The sequence below is a fragment of the Rattus rattus genome, chromosome 10, assembly GCF_011064425.1.
Source record: "Rattus rattus isolate New Zealand chromosome 10, Rrattus_CSIRO_v1, whole genome shotgun sequence".
Taxonomy (NCBI): Eukaryota; Metazoa; Chordata; class Mammalia; order Rodentia; family Muridae; genus Rattus; species Rattus rattus.
Window position 1 is genome coordinate 41,573,069 of NC_046163.1, and position 15,526 is coordinate 41,588,594.

Here is a 15,526-nt window from a genome sequence, read left to right on the forward strand (position 1 = left end):
TCAAGAAGTGAATAACAGCTCAAGCTAACTCTGCGGTTTTAATTTGAAAATGCTACTCACATGTTCATGCTTCAAAGCCTTACTTCATGGTGCTGTTGGGGAAGTTCTGGAACCCTGCTGTAGAGCTATCTGGCAGAAGTCACTAGGGGTGGGCCCTTGACAATTACATCCAACCCTGGTTCGAGTTTCACTCCTTGCTTCCTGGTTTGCCAGCCTGTGAACAGACTCGATCCCTTGCTCCTTCCACCAAACTGTGAGGTTTCCCCATATCGTGCCACCATGATGGACTGGAATTCTTATCCAGATGCTGCTTATCCAGATGCTGTAGTCTCAATAATGCAAAAGTAACGAATACAGATAGGCACTAGAGACGTTCAATTGTCGTGACTCAACTGACTGTGTAGTCCCTCGGCCTTTGGAACTGGTTAGCAGGAGGGATTTGAAAATATGGAGATTGGGATTTTTAAAATCTTGAATGTTTTACATTGTACGATTATTCTAAAGGCAAAGAATTTGTCTGTGTTTGGCCTCTTGAAATGTTTCAGGCTGAATTAAAAAAGCAATGGGCCAATTATTTGGTATGGGAACTTCAAGACAGCGTAGAATTCAGGCATGTGGTATGGTTTATTGCTAGCTGCTTTTAGTAAGATTCACAGAAGGAATCAGGAGCAAAAAAAGAAAAATATGTGGAAAAATGCTCTGGGGGGGAGGAAAATGAGCTCACTCGCATTGGCAGGTAAACAGCTGTAGCTGTTAAAGCATTTAGAGCCCTCAGAGAAAATCCAAGTGGCTGCACAAGGTAACAGTAGGACCTCGAGAGTGTTTGGGGTATTGGGCAGATTCCAGCCATCAGAGATCTCAGCTATAGAACTTCAAACTCACTTAGAAGACTTCCCCTTGATAAATAACAGTCACCTCTACAACATCCTGCTCGCAGGGGGCCACGTGTGAAAGTGTTCCCCAGATTCAGCCACCTAGGCCATCAGAGGTCACTACAGCCATCGCCAAAAGGCTCCTGACTACTGTTCAGGCCAGACATGTATCTCGGCATTTTCCACAAATGCCACAGTTTGGATCTGAAATGTCTCCCGTGGGCTTACATTTTGAGTACTTGTTCCCTAGATAATGGTGCTATTGTGGAAGATTGCTGAAATTTTGGAGGTGGATCCTGGCTGGAAGAAGTGTGTCACCTTGGGTGAGTCTTTGAAAGTTGTGACCATGTGTTGTGCAGGGCTACCCTCTGAGCCAAACTACTGTGTTTTCCCAATTAGGTCGTGCCTGCTCACCAAAGATCATCACAGCTGGGTTTGCTGACTATTGGCTTTCCCTCTTAGAAGGATTGGGGAGAGGGTCATAGGTCCCCTACCTGAATATCCTGTCAACCCGTCCAATCAGTTGTATGCAATTCTGAACTAACAGCACATGGCCTTTGAGTCTCTGAAGGACTAGAGTAGTGAATCTCAACCTTCCTAAAGCTGTGACCCTTTAATACAGTTCTTCATGTCTGGTGACGCCCAGCCACAAAATGATTTTTGTTGCTACTTCATAATTGTAATTTTTCTATTATGAATTTTAATATAAATGTCTGTGTTTTTCAATGGCTTTAGATGACCTCTGTGAAAGGGCCATTCAACCTCAAAAGGGGTCATGGTCCATAGGTTGAGATCCTTTGGGTTAGAGGCTACATCTAGGGAGGAGTTCGTGGAGGGGACTCCATCTACATAACCATGGAGGCATCACCATCCACAGTGGGTAAAGACCTTCTATAGCGACTGCTTTAAGGGCACCCATTCTCCTGCCTAGAGCTACTGAGCCATTGCTCTGTAAGAAAGCCTAATAAACTCACTGTTTCCACAGAGTGAACCTCGGTAGATTTGCAACTTGGTTTGTCATTGGGACTGTAGGGGGAGGGGGATACACAATACGACTTCCCTCCCTTGAGTTGTTTCTGTCGTGTATTATGTTCACAGTGATGCAAAGGTAAGTAACCAGAACAAAGAACTGTGTGCAGATTCTCCATTTCACCTTTACAGATGCCCATGAGTTAACCACCATTGTTTATCCCCAGGGTAAGGAAATTGACAGGTGTGTGTGTGCAAGTTGGGACCCTGAAATAACTCATCAGGTAGAGACGGCACTTGCCATCAAGCCTGAGCTTGATGTTTCTAACTAGCATAATGGAGAGAACTGGTTCTCACAGATTGTCTTCCGTATGTCATGGCAAACATGCACCTACACACACACACACACACACACACACACACACACACACACACACACACACACACACCACACTAAATAGTTTAAAGGAATGCAAATAACTTATGAGGTTTTACTTAGAAAGTAAGAGTTAGAACTTGGTCTTGATGTTCAGGTGGTCTAAGTTCAGAGTCTACTATCGTAACAACAATTAGACCTCCGGTGGCACAAGGAGTTAGCCTGGCATATGTCACAAGAATGACATAGGGATTTACCTTGACTCAACCATCGCCTTTCTGAATCCTTATCACTATGATTGCCTCTGAGTAGCCCTAGACCACACCCCACACACTCTCGTGTAGCTTCTCAAGATGTTCTGAATGCACAGCACTATCAGGCTGCTGGGACTGCTAGGATCAGACTTCGATGTCGATACTGTGCCTGAATCGTTGATGTTAACGTGGCATAAAATAAGTATACCCTAGCCAGAAGTACTGCCTTTTGTCCTGGTCACTTCAGAAGCTTATGTCTTCTGATGTATATCCTTGGCTCTGCAAGCCAGGACGGGTTTCAGTCAGAAACTCTAGGATAAACCTAAGTCGTGTAGTCTCGCACTCTTGAGTTTCAGGCACTTTGGGGCTGGTTCTTGGACACTGGGACCTGGTTGTTCTAGAGCTGAACATGTCATTTTAGCAAAACAGAAAAAAAAAAAAAAAAGAAAGTATGAAGAGTCAACGTGAAAACGTCAACACCTAACCTATGTAAGGTCACAAAGATGGTTAAAACAACATATTACTTTTTTCCTCAATATTATTTTTACTTAGGATCCCTATGAATATGCCATCATTTGAATGTTATGGCATAAAAATGCAAGTTAAAGTACTATCTTATTGATTTATTTATGGTCATGCATATAGTTGAAGACTTTGAGAGCAGGTCTGAGATGGGCTGTTTTCACTGTCAACTTGATACAACCAAGTGTCGGGGCCCTGGTCAGATGAGTGGGCTGGAGCAAGGAAGAACCACATGGCCACCTCTCTCTGCTCTTGGCTGAGGGAACGATAGAGCTGCTTCGCACCTTGGGAGTTCTGCAGTGATAGACCACGGCCTGGAACCGCAGGCCAAAAGAAATCCTTTCTCTCCTAAGCTGCTTTTCAGCCGGCTTCTTTGATCACAGCAAAATCAATGAAGCTGAGACAGACTCTCATGTAGCCCAGCTTGGCCTTGAACTGGCTAGCTACATAACAGAGAATGAACTTGAATTCCTAATTCCCCTGCCTCTACTTCCTACGTGCTGCAATTACAGGCATGTGCATTAGATTTCATAGAACTAAGTTTTATTGGTCCATTACACGGGGAGAGGGGAACTCTGGTTTGGGACTATATGTCTGGTCCCTGGCTTTGTTTCACTGGCTCGTGAGTTAACGTTGGCTAAGTTACAATGCCTCTATTCTCTACTTGGGGCTGCTATCCAAGATCGTAAAAGCTGGAAAACAAGTGGAAATTATAAATAGTGGGTAATTAATTTTCAAAGCACGCTGATAAAAAGTAGTAACAATGAGTCCTGAGCTTAAGCAGAGAAATGGTTTTCACTGGGGTCCCTCACAAACGTCACAGCCTGCCAAGCTTCCAACACTCTCCCCTCACTTCCTGCTTCCACTGTCCATCTGCGCTGACTCTATGAAAGCCACGTGTGTCTCTCTTTTTGCGGTTTCTACTATCTCCCTTTTTCCCTCCTCTTTTTCTTTTTGTCCCTTCCTCGACTCAGCTGACCATCACAAAACTCTTGGAATACTGACTTCCGGAGGTGCTCGGAGACCATATAGCAGGGCATATCCCATTTCTGCCCGGGGGAGGAGGGACCACAAGCAACAATTCTGAGAGGTGATTTTCACAAGAACATGCTGTTATTTGGGAGAGAACACATGGCTTAAGTCCAGTGTTCCCTCCCCACGATGCTTGCGGCTGTGTTATGGAAGACCATTTGAAAGCCAGGATTTTCCACTATCGTGTTGATAAGTAACCAAGAAAACGCCACTTGACATGAGACTTTGTTATTCTGTTCTCAAATAAGTATCCTCCCTTAAAAACAATCTCTCTGAGTCAGACAGCTAGGGTTGGAAGATACTTTCAAGGCCATTTCCTATACGAGCCATGTGAATTTGCAAGATGGTTCTGAATGTTTAAAAGATTTATTCCTAAACATCTTTCTTCAATGTACATTTCACGGGAAAGCTCATAGAAGCCTGTAAGTAAAACATTGAGAATTTTTTTTAACACACTGCCGCACGTATGCACAGCCATTAGTATGTGAGAAACCCATCTGAAAGGAAAAATGCATTATGTTTCTGGATTCTCGGTTATCCGTGAGCTGTGCATATGTGCTAGAAAGGTACACAGGATGGTCATAGAAGGTGGAAGGGAAGATAAGGGAGCTGACTATTTGGGAAGCAGGCTGTACTTAGTTGTTGATTTGTTCACTGAGACCAGGTCTTACACTGCAGCTCATGCTGGCCTCAGACTTGCGGCTAATCCCCCTACCTCTGCCTCTCCAGAGCTAAGATTGTGTGTGAGCCCCTATACCTGACTCTGTAATTCTATTAATGATTTAAAAATTTTAGATTTCTGGGTTGGATTCTTGTTTACATTTTAGCATGCATGACGTATTAGTACAGTAGTAACATATCTAACTTATAAAAAGCAAATATGAAGTTGTTATAGCCTTCACTGTTCCTTCATTGAGGTCTAAGGCCAACCAACACCTTGGTAAAATCCTTCCACTCCCCACAAAGGACCTGGCCACCAGGCAGGCTCTCACTCACCTGGTCCTTGGTCTTTCCTTCTCGCTCACGGATGTGGTTAGCAACAATCCTTTCTGTTTCTTCACAAAGTCTGGGGAAGTTGGCCAGCTGTCAAGAAAACATGTCTGGGTATTAATACCATACAAACGGCTGTACCACAGAAACAGAGATGTGTGGTGTCGTTATAGAGGCTGCTCTTTCTGAGAGCGGAAAAGAGACATGAACTTCTGAAGGAGAAAAACCTCAGCAGCCCTGTCATCTATGAGGAGACGCCCCCTGTCATCTGTGAGGAGACGCCTCAAAACCAGCACAGCTGTTGTCTAGGAAGTAAAGCAGAAACCCGGCGTCCTGGATAGATCACTGTCAACTGAACAAATGCTGGACTTATTTGGAAAAGGGGCTCTTAATAAAGGAAACACCTCTGTAAGGTTTGCCTGTAGGCAAGTCAGTAGTGCATTTTCTTAATTAATGATTGATGTGAGTGGGCCCAGCCCATTGTGGGCACTGTCACCCATGGGGACACCCATATGTTTGTGGTATATAAGAAAGCAGGCTGATCCAGCCATGGGGATCAAGCTAGTAAGCCGTAGGCCTCCATGGCTGTGTTTCAGTTCCTGCCTCTAGGTTCCTGCCTTGATTGATGTTCCTGCCCTGTTCCTTCAGTGACGGCCTGTGATGTGGAAGTATAAACTGAACCAAACCCTTTCCTCTACAAGTTGCTTTTGATCATGGTGTTTTATTACAGCAAAAGAAACACTAAGACACTAGGAAAAAGCATGGAGATTTGTCGGGACATTTTGGCTACTGAAAAAAAAAATCAGAAAAGAAATAGTGGCTCTGGCACAGATAACAACATGAGCAAATAAAAAGAATGGACAGGCCAATGGCTATGCCAAGTAAATGATGAATTTCAATTATAAGAAAACATTTACACCTTAATAGTAACAAAATAGCACAATACAAACAGGCAAGAACAAGTTTCAAGTAGTAAATATGTAGTAGTCCATTAAGCTGAATTAGTGTTGTTGCAGAGGGAAAGAGCAAATACTAAGCTGTCATGTTTCTGCTGTTACTTTTGTAAGACAACCAGGGAAGTTAGGCTGAGACCCATGTGGTTTAGCTGAGAGTCAATGAAGGCAGACTCCCTGAGGAAAATGTTGGAAATATGTATCGAGAACCTCAAACCACACACAATGTCTCTTTCTGTCTCTCTCTCTCTCTCTCTCTCTCTCTCTCTCTCTCTCTCTCTCTCTCTCTCTCTCTCACACACACACACACACACACACACACACACACACAGGACAGACAGACACATTTCAACATAACAACCTCCCAGAATTCTGAGATAAAATCATAAAGACTTTTATTACAAGATTAATCGGAATGGCAAAATGAGACAAACAGAAACTTAATACCTAAGTATCCAATGATAATAAACAAAGTAGGCCCATTGGTAAGTGGCCATTACGAATTATGTTTTCAATTAATGTGTTTATTTTTAATTTATTTATGCACATGTATGCATGCCTATGTGACTGACTGTATGTGCTTATGCGTGGATGGGTATGTTCACGTGCCTGGAGACTGGACTAGAGTGTGGGTGCCTTTTTAATAACTCTTTTCCCATTTCTTTGAAGCAGGCTTGCTCCCTGAACTTAGTCTCGGCTTACTCTTGGCTAGGCTGGAAGTTGGCAAGCTGCAGCAAGCCTCTACAGTCCTCAGAGCTGGGGTTTCGAACGTTTGCAAGTCTACTGCCTGAGTACAGGGAAAGCTGAGCAAACAAGCTACACTACTAAGAGTAGTGACTCTTTTAACTATATATCCATTTACTCCTCCGCAGCGATTTCTATAGTAGAGTATTTTCATACTGCTATCAAAAAGCACAGGACTATTTCCATATTTCCATAGCCCGGTAAGGAAAAGCACTTGCTATGCAATTATGCAGACCAAGTCTGATGTCCCAGAAACTTGTGTAAAATACAAAGTCTGTGAATGGCTACACATGTCTGTTATCTCAGTCCTGGAAAGGTTGAAAAAGGAAGGGTTCTGAGGCTCACTGGCCAGCAAGGGCAGGCTCCATGACAAGTCCCAAGCCAATAAGAGATTCTGCCTCAAAAAATAAGGTGGGCAATATCTGAGGTTGTCCTCATATATACATGAACACATACATGCAGAGAGAGAGAGAGAGAGAGAGAGAGAGAGACAGAGACAGAGACAGAGACAGAGACAGAGACAGAGAGACAGAGACAGAGACACTGAGACACACACAGGAACAGAGAGATAGAGACAGAGAAATATTAACTCGGTCTTATCTGAACCTTGAGATGTACATTTTTTTCAAAATCTTCATGGGTTATTGGCAAGACACAAATAAATTTCCCATTTCAGAAACACTCCACCAGAGAGTCTATTAGTCAAACCACCATCTGACACTTTGAGAACGCTGCAGAGTATCGTTTATGAGGCTTATAATAAAAGAAAAAGGGGCCATCAGTTTGAGAGGGAATGAAGGAGAGTGGTGGATGGCTAGGAGAGAAGAAAGGGAAGAGTACTTTGTACATGGCCATATGTATATTTGTGCTTGGATGCATTGTGCATGTGTGTGTGCATGTGCTCATCTTTCTAAGCTTGCTACCCACTGAGCTCAATTATATTGAAATGAAATATGAAAGCAGCCTGCAGTTTTGTACCAATAACTGACACAAAAGCAAATGTACTATTTATAAGAAATTATAAGAAAATAAAACAAAAAAACTGAAAAGAAAAAGAAAAAAATGAAAGCCCTGACCTTGCCTGTGTATGGGGATGTGGGATGGATGGAGGATTAGAGACAACACCAGGCAACGCTAGCCATGAGAATCACTGAAAGACATCAATGAAACAATTACATCAGCCATGTGCCTGATCTGCAAAGGATTCTGAGGGTGTGGTGTGCCAAAATGTTCATTTCCATTGTGGGTTCACATACGTGAAGCTCAGTTCCTCTGATGCACACAGGGAAGGGGGCGTCAAAGTCCTCTGACATTCAGAATGATTTCTGATTGGGTTCTGATGCCTCTGCCCCCTTGGCTCAGAAGAGTTGGTGCAGCCCCCCCTCCTGCTCTCAAACATTCTCTGTCTTGACTGCCAGCTCTGCATTCGCCTCCCTGCCGTATCGCTTGCTTAAGGTGCAATTACAATTTCTACAGTCATTTAAACCATCATAACTCTCAAGGTGTTCAATTAAAAGCCTACATTGCAAAGAATTCTAATCACGTCTGCCTAAATAACGTTGATCTAAAGAAGCACTGTATTTAGACCTTAATTCCCCATTAATTACTTGCATTCTATAAATTATTCATAAGGAATCAGGGAAGGAAAGTTTTGCTACTAGTTATAGAAATGTTACATTTCTTGATTTATATCATATCAGTCACTCACTAGGCAACTGCCATCCCCTGGCCCTGTGTTCCCTATGTGTCACAGCACCTGATAATGAATCTTACCGTCTGGAGTGGCTGGTTAGCTATATAAATATATAGTCACACAGGGGAAATGTCTTCAAAAAGCAAGAGAGAAAACACAAAGAAACCAATCGTTAAACCTTTCCTAAGAATGCCTTGGGATTTAATGCCCTCGTAATGAGGCCGAAATTTCCAGTCACACCGTACACTGATTAAATGGCAAATTACTTCTAAATTCCTTCTTGCTCAAATCATTTGACTATTCTTAAATAATAAAGATTCAATAAAGAAGTAACATAACTTATATTTATCTCAGCATCCAACCCTTGAATTCTTGACTCTGAGAAAATTTTAATTACACATGTTTGGAGAGAAAGTAACATTACAATGCAAAAGTGCAAAACTACATCTTAATTATGCCCAATAGTTTAAGTACTATTTAGGGCTGCGTATAATTATTTGGGGGAACCTCTATATACAAATTTCAGTGTTAACGACATTGTTCTCTGGAGGTAAAAGAAACACTTGAAAGGTATTTCCATCCAATAAAACAAAAATTACTCACTTATAAAACTTACTAAACATTAATTGATTTGATCATAGTTTCTCCGGGGATAAGCATGAACCAGCCAAGTTTTCTATGGCCTCAAGACTAACTGGTCTGATGCCTCAAGCAAAAAACTCAGGTCGTTGGGTAATCACTACCATTCCAGAACCTATAGCAGGGATCCTAGAGAAAACAAGCCAGAACCAGAACAGCTTCTTGTATCTATTAGGCCTGACTTTGTGAGTCTCACTGGCCACATATATAAGTTGTTTTTGTTTGTTTGCTTGTTTGTTTGTTTGTTTTACTCTAAAAGCTATAACCCTTCAGATGCTGGCCACATGTTATGAACCAACCAGCAATTAGAATTGTGCTGCACATGAAAACATTTAAATTTTATTTCATTTTCTATAAAATAAGCGTGTTACCCTCAAAGCAACCCTTTACACATGTGTGGCAACTTGCTCGATGTATTCAAGAGATGAGAAAAATGGTCATTGTCTAAAGAAAGTGTTGTGAACAAAGGGGAGCTGCAGCCACCCACGTTCGCAAAGGATTGGAAGTGAGGAGCGATTTCAGTCCAGAGCTGTGGGAAACGGTGAGGCTCCTCCTTGTGGCACAGAAATATTTTCTGTTTTACAAATGGCGTTTGGGAAATCTGCAAAGCCAGTGGGGGGTGGGAGAAAGGAGCCAGCTCCTGGCTAACTTGGATAAAGTGAGTACCAAGCAAGAAATGTGTCAGCTGCCCTCCTCCAAGTGAGCGAATTCCAAATCTCTAAACCTCAAATACTTTCTCCAACTGGAGGGAGAAGTGATGAGGCACGTGGTGGAAAAACTTTTAAACGGAGAAATAAAGAGAACTTTCGTGTTACCCAGTGAATACTAAGGAGTTGAAATTTCAAGGTCCAACCTCGGATGGAATAAAGCCAAAAGGCTGTTGGTAAGGGCACGCACTTGGTCTCTTAAGGAATGCGGAAAGCATCCAGACAGGTTGGAGTGGGTTGACACTGTGTCAAAACAGTACCTGAAGGTCTCAGTCGGGTGAGTTTACCTTTGGTAGACACATTAATGAGCATTTACGTTGGAAAAGAAGAAAAACAGGAGAAAGGGCTGAGCATAGGACCTAGATTTTTCTATAGCATCCACTAAAAGCTTCAAACAATAACCAGCCAGATGTAGAGAGGAGACCCAAGTCTTTTACAGTGAAAGCCACAGTGCATCAACACAGGCCACACTGAACCCCTTCCATGTTTTGTGTCTTTTCCTTCCAACCTACTTCAGCCATGCTGACTGTCATCTGCTACACCAACAAGATGTGATTTCAATTTCCTTCCATTTAGGCATTCAAAACTACTGTTGGGGAAAAGGGACAGTCTTGGGTTGGAACTAGAACTGAGTTCAGCAAATCAAGCCCCCACCGTCAGAGCGTACATTCTCAGGGTCCCTTCACTGCCGAACAAGAGACATCCGGGTTATCACACAGGCAAGTGTGCCGAGAAGAAAAGGAGCCGGGTAAGACAAAGACTGGGGGAGTCTCCTGAGTGTTTGGGGTCGGAGAGATTATTGACATCATAGTTAGAAAATTCAAAGGCCTTTGAACACAGACCTGAAGCAAATAAAGTTTTGATCTTTGCAGATACCTCAAGGAACAGAAAGAAAAGCAAAGTTTCCTCTGCCCTGTCTCTTGCTGAAGAGACAAGCACAGCAGTGCAGCCGCAGTGAACAGGAGAGGAGGAGGAGGAAGGTGAATTTAGAGACAAAAGGGGAGCAAGATCATGCAGGGTGCTGAAACCCCAGCCAGGTCTTTAGAGTTTCTTCTTTAGTTTATATGGACTCAGGGCCAGATCTTGACTGACCTAACAAACCACAGAACTGGGCTTTTCTTCAAACAGTCCCTTTTCATGACAAGTTCTTGCCTGGGTTTCTAACAGAAAACTAAAGTAAAGTTATCTTTTTTATGGCAATTTTTTTTATTCTAAGCAGTGGAAGGGGGAGATCAATTAATTGGTATTATAGTGATCCAACTATGTGATTTCCCAAGAGGTTGATAAATGACACAGTTGCTAAACTGTGGTCAAAAAAACAAGTTGTTCCTCCCGGTGCTTCCTGCAAAGAACTTCAGGACCTTGAGACAGTGCCAGAGGAGAGGAGGTAAAGGAAGGCGGACAAAAACTGATGCCCACCAGAGAAATTCCAGTGCTGAGATATCCCTGAGAGAGGCCAAACAGGTTATAAAAAGCTGTCTCCTTATGCTGTGCTCAGACATGACAGTGAGAAAATATCTGAGGAGGAATGCATTCCCCAGAGCCAAAAAAAAAAAAAAAAAATTAGCTTTGCTCTGTGGCGCTCGCACACACATAAACCCCATATGTTTTAAGCTAATGTATGTTCATGTGGCATAAAGGGGAAAATGTTAAAGGATTTTGCACATGAAGCAATCAACGTGAGGGGGATAAATAAAAACAAGGCTTTTAAGTATGGAACTACAATGTAGCCAGAATAGCTATACATTTTATATCGCCTAGAGCGGTGCTATTTTATTCTCCTAATTACAGTGAGAGTATTAATAGCTCCCTTTAACTCTCAAGAATGTCCTGTACCGAACGATAAATTATATAGTCACTTTCTCAGTGTCTTGGGCTCAAAGGAGTCAAATAATAAAGTGTTAGCATATGTAACACTAATTAGGCTTTTTACCTGGAGAAAAAAATCCTTTAATTTTAATTAGACTAGTTTTAAAATAAAAGATTGATGGCAGAACTAAGTCCCAAGGCCTTGGGTGTCAGAATAAGGCATAAAGAATGACAGGTGCTTGAACAAACCCTGTCCAGATGTCATCATTTTCGAAGAAACCACTAAAAGGGTCTTTCAAAATGGGGTGCATATTTCTTTAGCCCCAAGGAAACTTAAGAACATGTAAATTTTTAACACATATTTCTACAGTACCTCTCCTAGGGAGTTAGAGGCGTTGCAGATGGGTCTAGGGTTGGAAAGATAAATGAACACAGCTCTGTGTTATAAACAAATTTACTATCAGCAAGAGGCGAGGGCTCACAGGAACGAATGAACGCATACAGATTCCCGCACCCAATCTCAGGCATGATGAGAGAAACAGACATAGGTTAGCAAGTGAAGCAAGGAGAAAGGAGTACGGAAAGGGGCCGGGAGAGGACTCACAGGGGCCCTCCAGGAAAGCAGTTAGGAAAAGACGAAGAGTGTGTTGGGTCTTTATAAATGACAAATGACTGAGAAAGACAAGAGGGGAAAAGGGAGGCCTTCCAGGCAAAAAGAATCATGTGTACAGATGCCAGAGGCAAGAAAAATCTTAGAGGGGCAGGGAACAGTGGCCACAACAAGCAGCCTGACAATAAACATAGATGGACAAGGACTTGGAAATTAGACGGTGAAATGCAAACCTAAGAGATTTCAGCTTTATGCTCCAGGCTTGAAAGGGCATTCATCTTAATAAAGCAGACAAAGATATATGTCTGAACTTGCAAAGGCTACTCTGATAACAGCATAGAGGAGGGTGGATCTGAGGGTACTGAGCTTGGAGGTCAGAGGATCAGTAGGCAACCAGCGGAACCCTCAGAACTTAAGCAAGGATAGGGTGTAGTTGGGAGACAGTGTCCTGGACTGAATCTGTAATGTTTGCCCATAGCCTCTGTTGGAAACCATCGCCCTTAGTCTGTGCCACTAACTTGAAGGCTATGTATCTTTGAAGCAATGGGGCCTGACTAGAGGAACTCAGTGGTTAGACACAGATCTCTCAAAGTTATGTGTGCCATGGGTTCTAGCTCGGACTCTGCTTCCTGGTTTATGTCATCTAAGCAGCTGCATAACATGCCCAGCACCACACACTTTCTCGGCCTTGGAAGCCTGGATCTTCTCTAAAACCATGAGCTAAATGGAACTTTTTCTCATCAATCTACTGACACAGACGTTTGTTCTGGGGGTGTAAATTTGGGAATCACTCAGGTTTTCAGGTTTAAAGGGTGGTTGAATGATAGGAGATGTGATCTGCTAACTAAAACTACAACAATGAGAGAAGAAAGCCTACGGACAGGTTCAGTAGAATGCCAGGGTTTACAGAGCGGCAGAGGTGGACAGTCACTGAGAACAAGGGAGGCAGCACACAAAGGTGGGAGAGGGCCTGAAGTGGTAGAAAAGGCCACAGGCAGAAATTAGGTAACTGGTCAACAAATCAAAAGTGTCTCAGTCACCCACGTGTCCCTACAATAGTGGGCTCTCTGAGTTCCCACTCAATGTTTTTGATCCTAGGTCTCAGAGGCAAAGAGGACAGTGACCTATGAACACCCTCTGAGCTCTTGAATTGAGTTTTAATGGAGGTCCAAGGGGTGCCATGTGTTCTGAGTGCCATCTGCAGATGATGCCAAGGACCACAAGAAGTTGGGGGAGCACAGTAGCAGGGCTGTAGGGAGTGAATGAGGAGTCCCGGGAATCGACATCGAAGACTGGTAGCTGTTGGCTGTTAGACATGAGCTCTGCACAGACACTGGACACTGAAGGTGAATTGTGAGTGGAGGGAAAAAAAATGTAAGCCAGCTCTAAGAATCCCGATGCATCATGGGAGCAGACAGGGACTGCTGGAGACGGCGGTAAGGATTGGAGGAGTGTACTGGTACCATTTGGGCCTTAATGGAAGGCTTTTTCAGGAGAGTGGTAAAAGTCTGTGTGGGAGAAGTAAGTAAATGCTGCACCTAATCTCAGGCCCTTGGATATTTCTAGGATTATACCAATAAACTTCCATCCATAAAGAAATCTCCAGGGCAAACAATAACCTCGTGGAGAAATCTGGGCTTCCTTTGGTTTACTTTATTTTATTTAAAGCAAAATATAGAATGTTCTGAGAAGACAGTAAGAATACACAGGAGATGGATCCAGGAAGAACGATGGAAAGTGGGTATAAGAATAGAAGCCAGTGAGTATCTGGGGACACGATGTCTTAGTCTGACTGTTGCTTTTCCAGTAAGTCGGACAAAATGGGAAAGGGTACAAAAATAAATAAATAAAGACTCATACATACCATAAACACTTTCTATAACTGAAAACATGAATGTGCGCACATATGCCAATCTTTTGATGTCAGGCCAGGGTCTACTCTCTGCATATGATTAGAGTTATGCTCTTCTGTGTTATATAAGCCACACCCTTCATGTACGCTGGCCAGTGTTGCTCTCTTTAATGGGGGAGGGGGAGGAGCTGGGCACACTTGTTAAATAATCTGAATGCAGAATCTGAATGCAGGAGCACGCCACAGTTTTATAAGCAGCCAGCCAAGAGCACGCACTGTTTTACTCTTATCCTGCCCACACATCACCAGTAGCACGGCGTTCACAGCTAACGATTTACTGAGGCTTTGCAAAGCCTTCAGCTCAGTTTTCAGGGAAACCAAACAACTTTTTTTTTTTTTTTTTTTGCATTTGATCAGTTTACATTCTGTAAAATCAGATCAAGTTGGGGTTTTGAGAGCCTGGGCAGTTCCATCACTCTTTGTTTGAAGGCTTTCCACGGGCCACACCCTCATGCTGAGGCTGGTAATCCAGGTGGCTCGTATGGGGTGCAGTAAGAGTTAATTACACCTCAGTTACGGCTACTTTAGATGCACAGGCAGCAAGGCAGGGTTTGTGGCATCTTAACTGGCTTCTGTGACAATGAACACTGCTGTTTAAGAGATGGCTTTCTTCCCTCTACCTTCCTCTACCCACACTATGCCCAGGACCTATCCCTTTGGGCTCTTGCAGTTTGGGAGAAGAGACAGGGACTTGGATTGCGAGGCTCCCGGAAGAACAGTAGACATTTCAGAGGCTGTTTCTCAGCTTCAAGATACCACATTACTTTCCTTGCCTCTTTCCATTCAGAATTCATAGCCTCAAGTCTCGCCCATTTGAGTGACCTTCTTCATCTGAACTTCTCTTACGGGAGACTGAAACCAACATTCACATCCTTCCTACCAATCATGGCCAGGGACCTCACATAAAGCAAAGGGCAACAAAAATAAAACCATGTTTTCCAAAAATGCTGATGGCCTCAGCATCAACTGTCAGGGTTTAGGCCTGCTTCCCCCTGGACACCAATGTGTTCACCTAAACACCACCACTAACTCTCCTTTCCAGTACAAAAGATTTCTTTTATTTTTTTTCTGGTGGGGCACACCTTTAATTTTGGCACTCATGAGGCAAAGGGGGGCTGATCTCTGCAAGTTCAAGGCTGGCCAAGACTACACAGAGAGACTCTGCCACAGAAAGAATGAGAAGGAAGGAAGGAAGGAAGGAAAGAAGGAAGGAAGGAGAGGAAGGAGAGGAAGAAGGAAGAAAGGAAAGAAAGAAAGAAAGGGAGGAAGGAAAAAAGAAGGAAGAAAAGAAAAGGGAAAGGAAGGAAGGAAAGAAGGAAGGAAGGAAGAAGAAAGAAAGGAAAGAATGAAGAAAAGAAAGGAAGGAAGAAGGAAGAAAGGAAAGAAGGAAAGAAAGGGAGGAAGGAAGAAAGAAGAAGGAAGAAAAGAAAAAGGAAAGAAGGAA

At 43.1% G+C, this 15,526-nt stretch overlaps 1 protein-coding gene across 4 annotated transcripts in view; it reads right to left on the minus strand.

Annotated features, from left to right (window-relative positions):
- The window catches only part of Dnm3 (dynamin 3), a 465,110-nt gene that overhangs the window by 279,554 nt on the left and 170,030 nt on the right, over positions 1–15,526 (minus strand). For all 4 annotated transcript variants that reach the window (XM_032914813.1, XM_032914814.1, XM_032914816.1 and 1 more), the window contains exon 11: positions 5,022–5,108. In XM_032914813.1, the coding sequence (XP_032770704.1) occupies positions 5,022–5,108 (87 nt within the window). The remainder of the gene's footprint in view (positions 1–5,021; positions 5,109–15,526) is intronic.